The following is an 18,242-nucleotide window of genomic DNA, read 5'->3' on the forward strand; positions in this document are numbered from 1 at the left end:
CCTTTCAATTTCTTCTATGGCCATCTTTGAGGGAGGTAGAACAACCCGGAGTACACATACCCCTAGGGGTACATAGAGGTCTTCCAAGGGGTACGTCAACCCATCTAGATACTTGCCTAGTTTTAAATAGGCTACTTAAAAAGCACTAGCAAAGTCAGTACAAACTAAAATTTCATACAATGACTTGTTTATACTGCCCTATATACCGAAACATAAGCACATTTATATTCAGTTGATTTATTTTATAATTATATGGTAAAAATGAAAATAAGCAATTTTTCAGTAATAGTGTTCTGTGACACTTTTGTCTTATGGCTGATTTTGTAAGCAAGTAGTTTTTAAGTGAGGTGTAACTTGGGGGTATGCAAGACAAATCAGACTCCTGAAAGGGGTACAGGAGTCTGGAAAGGTTGAGAGCCACTGAGAGAGAAAGCCTGCCCCAGTATATTGAACTCTGCCCCATCTTAGCCAGAATTCCATAGAGATGATATTGTAAAAATATTTTTCCATTGCTTATGTGAGAACAAACTTCTCTGGCTGAGAAGAATGAACCAAAAATTTAAACTATCCCAAAATAAAGATAAATACATGGCAAGAATTTCATAGCAGTTATAAAGCTGCCATGCTTTAAACTAAAAACAATGAAGGATAATTGGAACAGATGGTAATCCTCAGAGAGAATACATCCACTGGAAATGCAGCTGTGGAATATATTGTAAGATGTTTCTTGTATGATGAATATGCTGTTTTAGAAAGATCAGTTAAGATTCAAGGATATATAGAATATAATGTTACAAGTCTCCAAGTGTCTTGAAATAAATCATTTTAAAAATTAAAAAGTTGAAACTTGCCCTAGACAAAGTATGCTGCAAAGATACTCCCATAACACACATCCCCAAAGGAAATGGGCTCAGTTGTCTTCTCCCAGTATCCAAGACCATCCCATCATGTTATTTCTAAGATAAATGTACTTTGGGTTCTCATTGTTTTTAGGACCAAATATTTAGCCAAGTCTCTCCTTGTGCAATCCTCAGAATTCAAATGCACAAACATGCCTACACTTTACAGGTGCAAACTGAGGCCCATGCACTTCAGAAATTCTCATGAATGTGCCAAGTATGATCACAGTGTGACGGGTTGAATCACAGAAACCCCCTTGGGGCTGCCAACTGATGTGCCAAGACTACTTCTGCCCCTGCCTTCCCTGCCAGCTTGGGACTCCAGAATCCGGCCTGGTTGTGCCAGATACGCTTGCCAGCCACAAACACAGACCCAGGTCTGAACCACGTCTCACAAACTGCAAGCATAACTGAAAGCAGCTCAAGAAGTGTTCCTGTTTTTAACACTGAGATGCCCAACTCCCAATGGGGTCCAAACCCCCAATTAAATCTGTTTTACCCTGTATAAAGCTTATACAGGGTAAACTCATAAATTGTTCGCCTTCTATAACACCGATAGAGAGATATGCACAGCTGTTTGCCCTCCCCTGCAGGTATTAATGCATACTCTGGGTTAATTAATAAGAAAGAAGTGATTTTATTAAATACAGAAAGTAGGATTTAAGTGGTTTGAAGTAGTGACAGAACAAAAGTAAATTACCAAACAAAATAAAATAAAATATGCAAGTCTATGCCTAATATAGTAAGAAAACTGAATACAGATAAAACCTCACCCTCGGAGGTGTTCCAGTAAGCTTCATTTTACAGACCAGTCTCCTTCTAGTCTGGGTCCAGCAATCACTCACACCCCCTGTAGTAACTGTCCTTTGTTCCAGTTTCTTTCAGGTATCCTTTGGGGGTGGAGAGGCTCTCTTGAGCCAGCTGAAGACAAAATGGAGGGGTCTCCCAGGGGTTTAAATAGACTTTCTTTTGTGTGTGGACACCCCTCCCTCCCCCGGTGTAGAATTCCAGCTACAAGATGGAGTTTTGGAGTCACATGGGCAAGTCACATGTCCATGCATGACTCAGAATTTACAGGTAGCAGCCATGGTTCTCATGCTACCTTGAACGTTCTCAAGTAGACTTCTTACGTGGATTGGAGCCTTCTGAGATCCATTGTCCGTTAAGTGTTTTGTGATTGGGCACTTAACTTGCACATTCCTTTCTAAAGAAGCTGCCCAAATTCCTTACTAAGGTTACTTAAAATTAAACCAGTACATAGCCAATATTCATAACTTCAAATACAAAAATGATACATTCATACAAATAGGATGAATAGATTCAGTGGATCGTAACCTTTACAGAGATATGTTACGTGGCATATGTAGCATAAAACATATTCCAGGTATGTCATATATACATTCATAAGCATATTTCCATAGAGCCTTATAGGGTGCAACATCACACAGTGTTGTCCTCAGACAAGTGGAAAAGATAGAAATGTAATTCTTAATAAAAATAATCTGTATATCTAGCTGGGGACATGCAGGGCTTTTAGCACTAGAGATGGCTGTGAAATATTTAGCATTTTTGAAAAAAATTTCACTCAAACAGGGATAAAACATCAAAACTGAAATATTTCGTGGGAAAGATTTTCAAGAAAAATTCAATTTCAAAAGAACCAAAGTGAAATTTTCCAGGTTTGCAGCTGCCCAGCTGAAAGGTTCTTGTCCAATTATAAGAGCCAGGCCCTCTGACAGCCAAGCTGAATGTCTATACTGCAATTAAAAACCCAGGGGACTTGCGGGATTCAGGCTAAAGGGATGTTTGTTTACAGTGTAGACATTTCAGCTCAAGGTGTGCCTTGACAACTCAGAAAGTGAAACTGACAAGACCATTACAGGCAGACAGCTGTCATTTTGATTTTCCTGATGGAAACTGATTTGGGGGGAGGTGGAGAGATAAATGTTTCCAGTGAAAGTTTCAGTTTTCCAAAAAAAGGGCATTTTTCATTGGAAAAATCATTCCAACAATTTTTTCCTACCAGCTCTACTGATCATCTTAGCATCTGAGCAATCTCCATAAGTTTAAAAAATGACAGTGCTCTTTCTTCCTTCCCTTGCACAATGAGGCAGATATAGAGGACCTTCAGTGTGTTGTTTCTATTAGTGTTTTTTAGTGACTGTGTAAGATATGGGTTTTGCATTTGGCTCTGAACTAAAGCAGCCAACAGTGTGGTTTTTCCTTAGCACTTATCTGCTTACTGCATTCTGAGAGGACTAGTGCATAGGACATAGGTAACATTTAAAAAAAATATGCAAAAGGGCATCTTAGAAGGAATATAGTTGAACAAAGAAATGTCATTACATGCATCAAACAAGCACAAATTTCACAATTACTGCTACCATAGAGTTACCATATTTGAACTTTCAAAAAAAAGGGGACACTCCACGGGGTGGGGAGGTATTTGTTCACAGCCCCTAGCCCCCGGCCCCGCCCCCATTCCAACTCCTTCCCCACCCCCATTACATCCCCTTCCCCAAAGTCCCCACCCCAACTCTGCCCCCTCGGACCCCTTCCCCAAATCCCTGCCCCGGGCCCGCCTCCTCCCCGAGCATGCTGCATTCCTCCTCCTCCCACTCCCTCCCAGCCACGTGAAACAGCTGTTTCGCAGCGCAAGCACTGGGAACGAGGGGGAAAAAGCGGGCACTCTCAAGTGATCAACATTCACTCTCTTTCTTGAATGATCAACTCTTCTTTGGGGAAAAATAATAATGGCAAAATCCCAGACATTTTTAGATATTTAAAAATTTCTCCTGGACAGCGATTTAAGAATCAAAAAGCCGGACATGTCCAGGAAAATACGGACATATGGCAACCCTATGCTGCTAGTGCCCATGTGCTAGTAATTCTCATACTAACTATTACCAGTGATTTGGGAGGTAGCTAAGCAAGTGGGTAGCTGTATTTCAACAACCTGAGAGGTGGCTTCTATTAACAGCACCAAGGCCATAAATTAAATATTGAACAAAGAGATATCAGAACGGATATATGATTTTATACTACTTTCCAATAATAATTTTAGAAGTTCCAATCCAATGCCCTAGGCACACTTGGCAAAATTCTAGAAGTATAAGTATAAATACAGCTGTCTCTGTTACTCCCAAGATTGAATCAAATAACCCCGCAGCAACAGAAACAAAGAATAGATATTCCACACAATCCCGACACCAACCCATCTCCTTATGGTGCGGGGTGGGGGGGGAACAGAGGAGAGAAGAGGGGCCTTGCAGTATACCCTGCAGGCTAACAAACTCTAGCTGTTGCAGGAACCAGAACCCCTCCTAAAGATTAGGCAGTTGCACTCGCTTTCCAGGAGGCACTGCTAACTATATTTTAACTTTCTTGTATGTTTTTTTTTAAAAACTAGAATGCATGTTCCTTATAACAAGCTATTCTTATACAAGGTATAATTTTTCCCTTCATTGCTGGCTACCCAAAGCAAAGGCTACTGATCTTTGATTACCCAAAAAGACTTTGCATAATCTGATATCTCTTGGCATCTGCAATGTCAGCATATCCTGCTGCTGGCAACAGACTGTGCTCTGAAAGCTATCTGAGGCTTGGCACAGCAAATTAATGAACTGGGATTTTTTTTTACAGTCTTTCTCTAGACAATATAGTAGGCTAAAGGAAATAAAAAGCTCGGGGGGTGTCTTATTGTATTCACAATTATTTTAAAACATTTGTGTACAGCACCATATGATTGCATGGCATGTTAGAGAGAATGGAGACATGGGGACAGATTTTCATAGGTATTTAGGTATTAAAGATGTAGATACGCTCCTAGTGGGGTTTTCCAAAACATCCAGGCACTTTTGGAAATTCCACTAGATGCCTATCGTTACATCCCTAAACACCTATAAAAAATCTGACCTGCAGTCCCTGCCTTAAAGAACTCAATGTTGTTTACAATGATCAGGTTGGAAATTGCAGCCATCTTAGTCTGCAGCTAAAATTACAGTTGTGGAATCGTTACTTAGACAGCTGTCTTGCTAATTGCTAAGTTGGTAGGTATGACAGCTAGCCACACAAAGAAGTGATTGACTACACTGGAGTTCTTCCAATCTCTAACTATAAGGCCATATCTACACTACAAAATTAAGTTGGCCTAGCATATGTTGGCACACAGCCACCACCGTAATTATATCACTTGTGCATCTCTACACTTTGCTCCTTCCATCAGTGGTGTCCCCCCTCACCAGGAGCATTTGTATCAATTATATTGTCAGTGTGGGAAGGCTCCTGAAAGCCAGCAAACAGTCAACATAAGCAATGCAGTGTCTGCACTGACACTCAGGGAGGTGGAGTTATTAAGTCAGCATAGCAGGGCAGTTAGGTCAGCAGGAGTGAAATTTACCTGTAGACAGTGCCATAGTTAGGTCAACATAAGCTGTAGCCTGGACCAGCCTAGGAGACAAAGCTTATTATGGCTGAAAGTCCAGATGTGGTAGGAAGTTAGTCCACATATGCCTCTGGTTTCACACTACCTTCCCATACTTTCTTCCAACTCTCTCTCCCTGCGGCTACTTTGTAATCCTTGCCCTTTGGGGAATTCTGTGCTTGCTGCTAATTAGTCCTGTCCACATTGCTAGCTCCCGCTGGTCTATTAAGCTTAATTGCTCCATTGCTACTTTGTTCTGGCTGGGGTGGGGAAGCAAGGGGGGTGGGGGGGGGAAGGCAGCATGGTTTTAACCCCTTGCTTGCCAGGCATCACGCATACTCATCCACTCTGCATCGTTACATGGTTCCCAGTCGAATGTCGGTGAAGGGAAAGCAATAAATAACAGAAAGAAAAGCCTCAAGTACTTTGCTATCTGTACCTACGTGTTGGCAAAACTTTGCAGAATGCAAAGAAAATACAAGGCCAGTTTCAGCTCTCATAACCATCCAGCACAATTGGCATAAATAAGGATGCAAAAGTATAACTGAGGCCCGAACTTATTTAACTCACGGTGTGTTTTCTTAGATTGTGCTCAGTTTTAAATACAGTGGTAAAAAAAAAATGGAAGTAAATGGAATAAATGTAAAAGTAGAGCATCTAGGAGAATGTGAAATACTCAAACACAGAAAGGAATGTAGGGAAAAATCTGCTGCAATGCAGGGGTTTAGCCAAAGTCCATTGTAGGCATCCACAGAAATCCCAAAGCAGTCCCAAATGAACAGCAAGACTTAAAGATCCCTCTGTCAGTCACCAATGCAAATTTCACTAGCTAATGCTATCCCCCTATTAGAATGAGAGAGCAATCCAAACACGAGCAGTCAGTCATGCACAGAACTGTTTTGGTTATACTCTATCAGGAATAATTTGTACTGTTAGAAGGGTGCACTTTTGTCTCAAATGCGCATCCTCCACCCCAACCCTGCAACAAATACTAAATGGTTTGTTCTTGCTCTACAGGGTCTCCTTATAGAGACAAAATTACCATTGCCATTCTCCAGCTACAGGAGGAGGGGAAACTGCACATGATGAAAGAAAAGTGGTGGCGGGGCAATGGGTGCCCTGAGGAGGACAGCAAAGAGGCCAGTGCTCTGGGGGTTGAGAATATTGGGGGCATCTTTATAGTGCTTGCTGCTGGACTTGTTCTTTCAGTGTTCGTAGCCATTGGAGAATTTATATATAAATCCAGGAAAAACAGCGATATTGAACAGGTGAGTTGTCTATTGCCAGCTCATTTCTGGTTTGTTTTTAGGGCCTGGGGTTGCCAAGGCATAGGAGGCTGTACCATTAAGAGTCTATTCAGGCTCTTGTGTTGTTGAACCTCTGCCACGCATTTCTGGCATTAAAGCCACATACATTTATTAAATGAGACGAGGGAAGTACCTCACACTCCATCCAATTAGCATTGTTTAGTATGACTGTGCAGAAGTTTCAAGCGTAGTTAATTTCTCAAACATTTGTTGCTTGGTCTTAATACTTCAAACCAATGGACTTGGAAAGGAATAAAAATAGAAAACTGCAGCTCTCTCTATAGCTTCAGCATCATCCCTTTGGTAACGGCAGCAATCCACTGGTCTGTCTCCACCAAAACAGTTCTCGCTCACTCTAAAGCATTCCTTCAAAGCCAGGTGTCTGCATGTTCCACAGGGAAGGGCAGGCCATAAAGTGGGGAGCCTTGATAGAAAGAGATGGGAGTCACAGAACGGTAGGCTCTGGTGTAAAAGTGATCCCTGGAGTAACTCCATTGACGGGTAATGAGTAATATAAAAACCGAAGAAAATAATGGATGTAAACCAATACATGGATGTTGCAATGTTTGAGGAAATGCTATTCTGTTTTCATTATAGAACCTAGCACGCACCAAGTATGTTTAAGAACAAAATGAGATGAGAGTACCACCACTCAGCACACCCCCAGATCCTGCAACAAATACTAAATATTTTGTTCTGCTCTATCAGGTCTCCTTATAGAGACAAAATTACCATTGCCATTCTCCATCTAGAGCATAGTTGCTGTCCTCAGTAATCCCTATTTTGTCCCTATGTGTTCCCTTGTCACTTCTCTACTGAGACCCCAATTCTGCCATCTCCTCTTTGTAGGTGGATCCCCAGGGCCTGCTTAGCCCCCATTTCACTTCAGTGGGACTTGGCTTGGGATCGGATTGGAGGCAGGCACCATGGCTTTATTTATCTGTATGGCGCTTAGGTGCATCCAGTGGATCAGTTAGAGCCAATAATAATATCAGTGGCATTACATTAGTTTGGCCATCATGGTACAGGGTTAGGCTTATTACAGGATCAAGGCCTAAAATACTTTAAACTGCTCCATGCAGGCAGATCCCTACACCTGAGCAGACCCACACTAAAGTCAATGGTGCTGCATATGGACACAGAGGTCTACCTATGTGGAGCGATTTGTAGGATCAAGGCTTTAGTAAGCCAAACATTTGGTATTTTAGGCATAAATCCAAGAGAACTGATGTACTTTGTATATACTGTTAATTTTCTTATAAGTTTTAAAATCTTAATTACCAGTTTCAAAAACACACAATGAAAAGAGGGTTTCTCCAGCTCTTGACTCAGATAGGTTTTATCCATTATTCTATTTCTATCCTTTTTGTATAAAAAAAGCAAAGGTAATGCAGTTGATTAAAGTTTGTAGGACAAATGATAATGGGATAAGAGTGTAGGACAATATTATTTTTGGAATCATAATTAATAGGCCAAAAATTGTATCCCAAGAAGACTATTAATTCACTTCTTTATAATTTGGGTGAGTACCAGTGTGAATCTGATGTGACAAGTTCAGTTTATGTGAAAATCCTGCTACTATATCACAGCAACATTCAATAGAGGGTAGCCTGTCTCATCATAATGAACATCTTCAACCGCATTAAAGTGGCGATATCACATATTACTATCACAGAATCTGTGGGAAATGATTGTATAAAAAGAATACAGAGAGTTTCATTATGACTATAAATTGCATATGATCTGTGACTTTTTCTGTTTCCATAATACTATCTTTAATTTAGAGCTCTCATTTTCATATTTTTTGTTATTTCACTTATTTATTTTTTCTCCATTTTTTTCCTGCATGCAAGGCCTTTTGTTTCTTTTATGGACTACAATGTAAGCAAACCCATCCATCCAACTCCACCTCTGGAACCACCTTATCTACGGAGTTAGACTGTGGCAAATTAATCCGAGAGGAGCGAGGGATTCGAACACAACCCTCAATTCACACTGTATAATAGTAAAGGAAAAAGGTGTGTCCAATGGAAAGCATTCATCTTAAAGCGTGTGCATGACAGTGATCAGAATATTGCCTCACATATTAATAGCCTTAAAGCTCAGCTACTGTAGCAGATGGATCTCCAGGGTCCTGAGAATTTGAGCAGTTCCGTGCATATCATAGAATAAAAAATAGATTTTAAAACAGTGTTAGTCTCTATTTCTCTCTATAGAGCATAATCCTCTTGTCATTCCTTTGGGTAGTTCAGCATTTTCAGGTAAGAAAAATGTATTTACCTTCTTTCCCATGCAGTGCAATTTGCAGGAACTCAGTCTTTAGTCTCTGCAGAACATTTAGCAAGAAGCCCATGCAGTTATTTAGAAACCTCACAAATCAACAATCTGCAGGATTCCATTAACTCTCTGAAAGGCCCATTTGTGGCAAAGGAGCCAGTGATTTTTAGCTGACAGCACTGTGTTCCCAGTGTCAAATATTTAATTAATTTTAATTCATCCATTTAAAATTCATTATACACCACCTCCAAGCAGCTTGTACTATTGTACCACAAAATCACACTTAGGTTTTAAGCCAGTAATCGTTAACATTTAAAAAAATTATTCAGTGAATACATCCTCATAGAACACCTAGTTTTCTTCTTGTATACACAGGTTTTACATCAGTGTAATGGCATAGATTTAATTTTGATGTTCATCTGTGTAACTGAAAGGAGGATCAGACATACTGTACTTATTATAAGACAGGATTCTTTCATGGTATAAGCACCAATCAGGATATCAAATCATGTTGAAGTGTAAACCCTTGGCATTTGTTTTGCATAATAAATATACAAGTTACTACAAAGTTGTGTGTAGGAAGTTCATCTGAATAGCTATGCTGAAATACTATTGTAACTAGTTTTAGATATATATTTATATAAATCTGGATCAGAATAATGCATGAACCATGATAAACTTCCCTTTATTCTAAATAAGCCCAGTTACTTTTTATCCAGATCTGATTATACCCCAGCTGATCCCATAATTTCACTGATTTCGTCTCCCACACATCACTCCCATCTGTCTCTTTGGTACAGCGTCCTGACCATTACAACTCATTGGTATTGATCATCTTTGTCTGCTACTGGTACTTGAGGTTTTTTTTATCTATTGGTATGGTTTCTTTGTACACTGCAGTTTACCCTTGCAACACAAGATGTAGCAAGTTAATGATCCCTTTTTTGGAGGGACCATGTCTGAGCTCTATTGCAATTAAACACTTCTTGCTGATTGACTTCTTCCCACTAAGTGGGTGAAGTGCTCCAGATGCTCTAGTCTCCCTTAACACACTCCAGCTCAGCCCTGTTCTGATTTCTTCTATCTGCTTTCTGTCTGACCTGAATACCGAGACAAGAAAACATGGTCTTCTATGTACAGTGACAGGAGTTGTGGTCATTTTGTTTCCATTTTGCATTATTGTCTATTGGCCAATTTTATTTACCCTTTTAATAATCTTAGTGGTTTCCCTAGTTCTTCTATTGGATCTTAAAATCCATCTGTTTTTATGACCAAGAAAGTACCCTTTACAATATAAGCAATGTCAGTTTGTGTCCGTCCCACTCAAGACCCCACTCAAGAAGTTATCCTGGTTGTGATGGAATTACTCACAATAGTTAACACTTCACCTGGTAACAAAATTTGTTGGCTAAGACCCCCAGAGCTTTGATCCATAAGTCTTGGCAAAATTTGTGCGCTTACAAACCAAGATCTAATCACAAGTGAGAGAATTAGGCACTCTACTCCCAATTCAACAAAGCATTTAAGCATGTGATTTCCCTAGTGGGGAAAGAACTTTAAAGCCAATCAAATCCAGCTCCTCTGAGCTCTCAGAGGAGAAGGACAATGACTAATATGCTTATTATCCTAATCATTGTCCCCCTCAGTTTCCCATTCACCAGTTCCTTAATCTCTACTGAACTTTGGATGGACATTCGGTGTGAAGTGCCTTTGTTTTGTTCAGTTTTTAGAGAGGCCATAGAAAAAAGAGCCAGTCTTAACAACAGTGCTCCTTACTTGTTGTCTGACTGTGCCAAACAGCATAGTAGATTTAGCTTGCCTCTGGGGACCATGATGAAACAATTATCTTGTTTTTAAATGGAATTTCAGATCTAGCCACAAAGATGTGTTAAAAAAACCTGCCATTCAAAAATTATACCAGCATCTGTTCATGTGAAAAATGGGACGATCACTTGAGCTCTAAAAGAAAGTACATTTGTAGCAAAGGTACCTGATCCTGGCAGGTGCTGAGTGCCTCCAGAGAGGAGCTATGCACTATCAACTCCTAGTGAGGTTAATGGAAGTTAAGGGCATTTAGTAATTTTAGTCATTGCACTTATCAAAGCCAAAGGACTTGATCCTAAATGGTTATATTTATTTGTATTATGTTGGTGACTAGAGTTCATGGCTCCCTTGTGCCTACACTTAGGCCTGGTCTACACTGGAGGGAGGGGTGGGGGGGGAAAATCGATCTAAGTTACGCAACTTCAACTACGTGAATAACGTAGCTGAAGTCGATGTACTTAGAGCTACCACCGCGGTGTCTTCACTGTGGTGGGTCAACTTCTGATGCTCCCCTGTCGACTCCGCCTGTGCTTCTCGCTCTGGTGGAGTATCAGAGTCGACGGGAGAGTGCTCGGCGGTCTATTTATCACGTCTTCACTAGACGCCATAAATCGACCTCTGCTGATCGATCGCTCCAGAGGTAAGTGTAGACATGCCCTTATAGAGAGTCCCTGGCCTAAACAGCTTGCATTCCACATTAAAAAAAAAAACAGACTAAGGGTGGAGAGACAAAAACATCACCCTCTACAGATGAAAGCTAAGGCCTAGAGGGATTAAATGGCTCATCCGAGGTCACACAGGAAGTCCGTGGCAGATCAACAAACTGAACCAATTGATGATCAAGTTCTTAAATGTTTTGTCCACACAGATTGTAAGATCTTTGGGGCAACCATCTTTTCTGTGTTTGCACAATGCCTAGTACAACGGGGTCCTGGTCTATGATTGGGAGTTCTAGGCACTACAACCATATTTTAAAAATGAACGCTGTAATGTATCAAACCGGAAGTGTTCTCTTTATTTAATATGTTTGTGTTAAGAGGACTATGTCGAAAGACTATCCTTACATAACCAGATAATTATATTTTACATATTATTTGCCATGCCCTTATGAACATATTCTGCAAAGGTTTCAAAACGCGCTGCAATTACACTTTTCTACAACATGGTTAACTTGCTTATTATTATGAGGAACAGGTCGCTTGTTTCAGATTATAAATATAATTATCTAAAAGGCAACTTGAAAACATGCAGACGACAGTCTCTAAAATTAGTAGTAAGCATCAGGAGACATTTAGAGTCCTTTCATGCATGACTTGTACTCTACACATGCTTAACGTTTTGTAAGTTGTATAAACAAATCTGTGTTCTCAGAGCAAGTGTGGTACAAACCAGAAAGATGTGGAACTGGTAGAGATAACAGAAATAGTTTATAAAAGCCTTCACGTCTCTGAAGTTGAATTTTACTCGGAGAAGTGACTGCATACAAATAGCATGGGATGAGCGTATCCCATGTTTATCATTTCTCAGTAACATCTGTGTCAAATTTTCAGGAAGGATTTTTCCCCAAACTATTAGCTCTGCAACTTCACACTCTGCTTCAAAAATCAATAGGAGCTCAGTCCTTCTCATGCATTTACACCAGTTCTGAAAAATATGCAGGTCAGATTTTACCTTCAGTTACCCCATTAGCCTTCAATTGGTTTGTGGGGCTGGCAATCAGAGAAACCATCGTTTTTCTTACGAACTGAAAATTGGGAAAAACAAACACAAAATACCCATTTTTATAGTCACTTTCAGTGCAGAACCAAGCTTTCTAAAAATCTGATGCACAGTTTAGAATAGCTTGCCTGCTGGTCTAATTTGTATAATTAGCTCTTAGTGGCGGAGTACTGAAGCAGACTTTGAATTCACTACAGCAGTGATATTTTCACAAGAAATAACTACTTTGAAATTTTCCTCCAGTATACTAGACACAAGGCAAAGTACTTTTTTTCCAATATTAAGAATTTGCCACTGTTCCATCTATGTGTAACTATAAAAACATGGCTACTGTGGCCCACAGAAGGGAAATCTGGATTCTGATCTTCTTTCTCTGTTACTAAACTATAAGATGGATTCCTGTCATTTATTCTGCCAGGGTAAATTTGTCCTATCAGTGAATTTTCATAATTCTCAAGTGTAACACAGCACCTCTAGATTGAGGTATTTCTCCTTAGGTATGTATGAAGTTCACTATAAAGTCTTGTGAATAGATTGACACCACAGGCAGACTGGCTTCAAAGGTTCATGTATGGCATATTGAGTCAAGAATTACAGTTCCCAGTTTTCCTCAATCTAGTCTATATTACTTTAAAATATATTGGTTGAGGCCTAATTAGACCAGAGAATTGGTCTCTTCATTGTATAACGGGCATAGCAGCAGATCCATCACCTGCTCAGGTCTCCCAAATCTTTCTTCCACTCCCATCTCGCAACAGTGAAAATTGTGTTAGACTTTGGGGTAGCTACCTACCTGGGCAGGGATTTTTTTTTAAAGGAATAACATTCCCACGCAGTGTTTGCAAGCCAAACACTGCAGCACCCCAACAGAACCAGCAAGTGAAGCGGACTAAAAGCAAAAGTGAAATTTACGGGTCTGTCTTCAATGTTCACCCTCAACCAACTCCAAGGAGTTAACAGCATTAGAACAATTTTTAAAACTCTTAAAAAAATTCAGTTTGAATACCTCAGGAAGAGGTAAAACACAGAAGGCAATTTTAAATGGAATTTTAACTGTACGAAGCCCTTTTAAAAGAATGCTATGATATTTCATATACATTACTTTTTCATAAAGATCCTTTAGCAGCTTGATAATCGAATGTGTTTCCTTACCACCATTTTTTCCTCTGTCCCATGCATGCTGGCTTGGCTTACAGTTGCTCTGTAGTGCTGACGCAGGTTTGTCTCCTCATCTAAAAAGTTCAGGGCAATTCTGATTTTTGAACATCTGTCCTGCTTCCTCATCTCCACTTTGTGTGACAAATTAGAAAGAGAGCAATTTTAAGTGCTTCATGCGGTTACGGGGCCTAGGTCACTTTAGAAGCAGTGAAGTGTAATCTATGTACATGTTTGAAGATAAACAGTACTTTGGGATAGGTTTCATGGGGCTCATAGGGGATTTTGTATGACGTTCTTCTGATAAATTGTTTATTAGAAAACTGAAAGTTCAAGGAACCTTCTCCAGTTGCACTTCAGAACATCCTAAAGTGCATGGGAATGGGGAGGGAGAAAGGAGAGGCAGTACAGAGCCCCTCATCTCAAGGTCTTTTAAAACCATTTGTAGAGGCCCACCACCTCCTCCACTCTGTTTTCTAAAAGGTGGCAGGACTTTGCAGACAGACACAAATCTGCCATAGATCAAAGCTGGAGTCTACAAACCTTGTCAAGAGTCCCTTTGAATTTTATTGTAAAAGGATCAGTCCAGGTTCCCAGTCTTATTTCTATGTTCACTTCATTATTATAAGACTCTGTTAAACCAAAACAGCTTTTGTAGCTGGTTAATTCTCCCAAGACTTAGATTTAAATCCAACCCGAGGACAACAACAACTTCTATGGTTCCAACAGATACGACATTGAGAGCTGTGGTGCATAGGAGTCCGGAAGTTGCTTTCCTATATATAAGCTTTCCTCCTTCCCCTTTCCCAAACTGTGCTTGTACACAACAGCAGATTCCAGCGTGTGTTTGCTTTTGGCTGATTAACCTCTCTTCTGAATGGGTCAGCCAAAATCTGTATGCTGTATGGCTACGGATATTTTCTGCGGGACAAAGACATTTGGGATTAAGCCAGGGCCTCAATATGTACCTCTTGTAAATATGATAAACTCTTTATAGATAACACCAAATTTAAAACCAAGACCAGCAACAGAGTTTTAAACCAATAACTCTTGAAACTGGCGATAAAGTAAAATGTTTAATAATGAGCAAGATGGCAGAAATTTACTTTGGAAATACAAGCTCTAAACACACACAGACTTGGATAAACAGCATCGATTGTTACTAAAAATAAAAAAGAAAGTTTACAAGTAGAACAGACTGAGGGTCATTTAAACTCAAAGCCTTTTAGGAGCTAGAACAGGTCCATGTAGTTTATTCAACAGGTATCCAAATGTTTAAAACTTCAAGTACCAACCTATCAATGATGTGTCAAACATCTCTGCATAAATATGACATGTTCTTCATGGAATTAAGTTTCTTGATATCACATGATAAACAATGTAATGAGTGCAATATGATCTGGATAATCTGAATCAGTTTGGGAAAAACCTAGATGTAAACATTAACATGCCAACAGAAGATATTGTTCCGACTATAGGACTTATCCCTCCCTATGCACATCTTGCAGAAATCCACATCTAACACACACACACCCCAAACATGGATTAGTATCAGACACTGCATTACAGTTATATAAAAAGTAGATAGTATATTGATTGATATATTCCCTTGCTCATTCACCATGGAATTCTTGGCTCATTCTAAAAATCTAGATTTAAAAAAAAATCCAATTACCATTAATGTCAAGGGAGTAACCACGCAATAGAGCCAGTGGGTTGGTGCATATATTTTTATCAGCTGGGGAAATCAGTGGTGACATTCTCTGAAAAGGCTTTGCTCATTCAATTTAAAAGTAACTTCAACAGCAGGGTGACACCTGCTTCAGCAACTACTACCAGAGGGCCCAGAGGTCTATCAGATATCACTGGTTCAAACTAATGCTTAGCACCAGAAGTTCCTAAATTGTGTCACCAAAAGCTCTGTTTAAAATGATAATTACACCAGTGAAGTCCTGACTATTACAAAGGGCTGATCTACCAGAAAGTAATTTGAAGAAGGATTTTCTTGCCCATATCAATTACATTTTAAGTCAGTCAGGAGTTAATAACCATTTAATTATTATATACTTAAGGCATTCAGTGTTTCATAAGATAAACAAAAATGAAGCCTCTCAAAGAAAGTGTATATTAAATAATCTAGGGTCATACTAGGTCTGTGTGCAACATATTGCTCAAATAAACTCTCACCAGCTACACCACACTATATACCACATTGTATAGAGTCCATACAATATATGTATGTACACTGAAGAAACACTAATAGTAATGCCCCAGTCTCTGACTGGAGCTGTGTGCACATCAGCTTGCAGAATCAAGGCCAGGCACTACTCAGAGAAAGGGACAAAACATGGTACTAGAAGTCTATAATTCTGAAGGTCTAATCCCTGCTCTGAAAAGGATTCCCTCCACAGCCTTGAGTAAATCACTTTTCTGCCTGAGTTAACATCTAACATAAATAGGGCTGTCAAACAATTAAAAAAAATCAATCAATTGCAGTTTTAATCACACTGTTAACCAACAGAATACCAACTGAAATTAAATATTTTTGTTAAATACTATTTTGTTAATTTTTTTAGTGCAAATATTTGTAATAAAAATATTATAAAGTGAGCACTGTACACTTTGTATTTTGTGTTGTAACTGAAATCAATATGTTTGAAAATGTAGAAAAACATCCAAAAATATTTAATAGATTTCAATTAGTATTCTATTGTTTAACAGTGTGATTAAAACTGTGATTAATCGCGTGAGCTAACTGCCATTAATTGACAGCCCTAAACATAATGCCATACTTCACATTTTAAAATCTTTCTTGGGAACTAGAAGCTGGTAGGACAGCTTGGATTTCTCCCTTTCTCCTAGAATAAATATTTCATATTTAGCTCTGCAGGGCTTTGACATATTAGAATGGACTTGTTACTGGTCAAGGACTAATAGAGCCCATCTTCCAGCAGCGTACTTTTAGGGGAAAATCCATGTTTGGGATATAGGAAACATTTCTATGGGCTGTTTAAAAAAGCATCTCTTAAAACTCCTCAGAGGGGTTTGGAATATTAAAAATAAGGGATAGATTAGCGGGCTGGGTGCTGGGGAGGTGGTAAAAAAAAGTACATTTTAATCACACTTCATCACCTGATTTTTTTTTAAATCAGTACATTAGCTGTACATCACCACTCTTTCCATTTGAAGCGCTATACATTTTTATAGCACGTGGAGTTATTTTAGCAGTCAGTTTTATGTTATTCCCCCCCCCCCCCAACATATCTTCATGAATCCAGTAGCCAAATGGCATTCCACTTTCTAAACCATCTTGCAATTTTTCAACTATTTCACTCGAATATAATTTCTCCTTTCCTGGACACACAATGTTTTAAAAGTGTTTTTCTCTATTTCTCTGTAGAAAGAGCATTGGAAAATGTTTTATTTAGAGAGTCATTAATTTCATGGCTGGGTGTGGGGGCAGAAGTCAAATAATCGTCAAAAGAAGTTGTATTTGTTCTCTTTAGCACTAGCGTGTTTTAAGACTAACATGACTACGGTTTTCAGAGGAAAGGTAGGTTTCATAATCTGAAGGCACGGTGGAAGACAAATGTGTTTGGATAGGATTTTCAAAACCGCACAGCAGTGGCCTAACTCTGCTCCCATTGAAATAAATGTTAAATTAAATTTCAAAGAGAGCAGGATTGGGTCAGTGCCCAGAGCTTTTGAAAATCCCATCCACTGTGCAATATGGCCCTACTCCACAGACTGTTTAATTCAATTAAGAGACTCCCAGAACTCATGAAGTCCATGAATCAGGCCTTAAAGCCTGTGTTTATAGAAACCTAAAACGCTAAAGTTTTGCAGAATTTAAGTTTGGAATTTATGTTCATTGAATGTTAAAACACTTTTCCCACATTTCTCTAGTGTCTTTCTTTCAATGCTATAATGGAGGAGCTCGGAATTTCACTCAAGCATCAGAAGAAGTTAAAGAAAAGGTCAAGAACTAAAGGGAGATCATCATTCACAAGTATCCTTACTTGTCATCAGAGGCGGACACTGAGGAAAGAAACCATGGCATAAACAAGAAAAAAAAAACCTCTTGGGAAACATCAGGAATAAAAAACAAAAAAACTTTGCTGCCTACAAAATTGACTATGGAGGAATTTCTGAAAATAGACATTTAGCTTGTTCTTCAGAAATTGTGTGTGGTTTCTTTTTATCTAGGAAAGGTAATAGCAGTTTAAATGCTCACATAGATGGATATAAAACTAATCGGAAAAGCGTCTCACCATATCCTTTGAAAGGAATTTGTACGCTGACCTGTTTTGCATCTCTGTTCCCTTCCCATACATTGCTGTATGTGCTTTCTAAATAAAGATACAGGGTTGTTTTTTCCAATAATCCAAATGTCCTACATTTTTCTTGTCACTTTCTTAGTCATCATAATGTAATCTTATTTTCTTTTTATAAAAATTGCAGTACTGACAATCACAAGCATCTAAAAATCATGAGTCAGGCTCTACAAAACTGAGTGGCTTGAAAATGATTTTATTAAAAAATGATAGGTTCTTTTTATTTGCCTTCCTGTTGTTGCCCTATTAAGGATCATATTTTCAAGCTTTTCTCTGCAACCAGGAGGGCTAGGAACTTTTTTTT

At 39.1% G+C, this 18,242-nt stretch overlaps 1 protein-coding gene across 3 annotated transcripts in view; it reads left to right on the forward strand.

Annotated features, from left to right (window-relative positions):
- The window catches only part of GRIK1 (glutamate ionotropic receptor kainate type subunit 1), a 236,900-nt gene extending 219,015 nt beyond the window's left edge, over nucleotides 1-17,885 (forward strand). The window contains exons 15-17 of one of the 3 annotated variants that reach the window (XM_074970916.1): nucleotides 6,340-6,590; nucleotides 8,483-8,647; nucleotides 17,511-17,645. In XM_074970916.1, coding sequence (XP_074827017.1) covers nucleotides 6,340-6,590; nucleotides 8,483-8,632 — 401 coding nt within the window. In that variant the 3' untranslated portion in view covers nucleotides 8,633-8,647; nucleotides 17,511-17,645. Of the gene's footprint in view, nucleotides 1-6,339; nucleotides 6,591-8,482; nucleotides 8,648-17,510 lie in introns of all 3 variants that reach the window. The other 2 variants (XM_074970909.1, XM_074970925.1) reach the window with 2 other exon arrangements.
- The last annotated feature ends 357 nt before the right edge of the window (nucleotides 17,886-18,242 follow it).

The sequence above is a fragment of the Natator depressus genome, chromosome 1 (genome assembly GCF_965152275.1).
Source record: "Natator depressus isolate rNatDep1 chromosome 1, rNatDep2.hap1, whole genome shotgun sequence".
Taxonomy (NCBI): Eukaryota; Metazoa; Chordata; order Testudines; family Cheloniidae; genus Natator; species Natator depressus.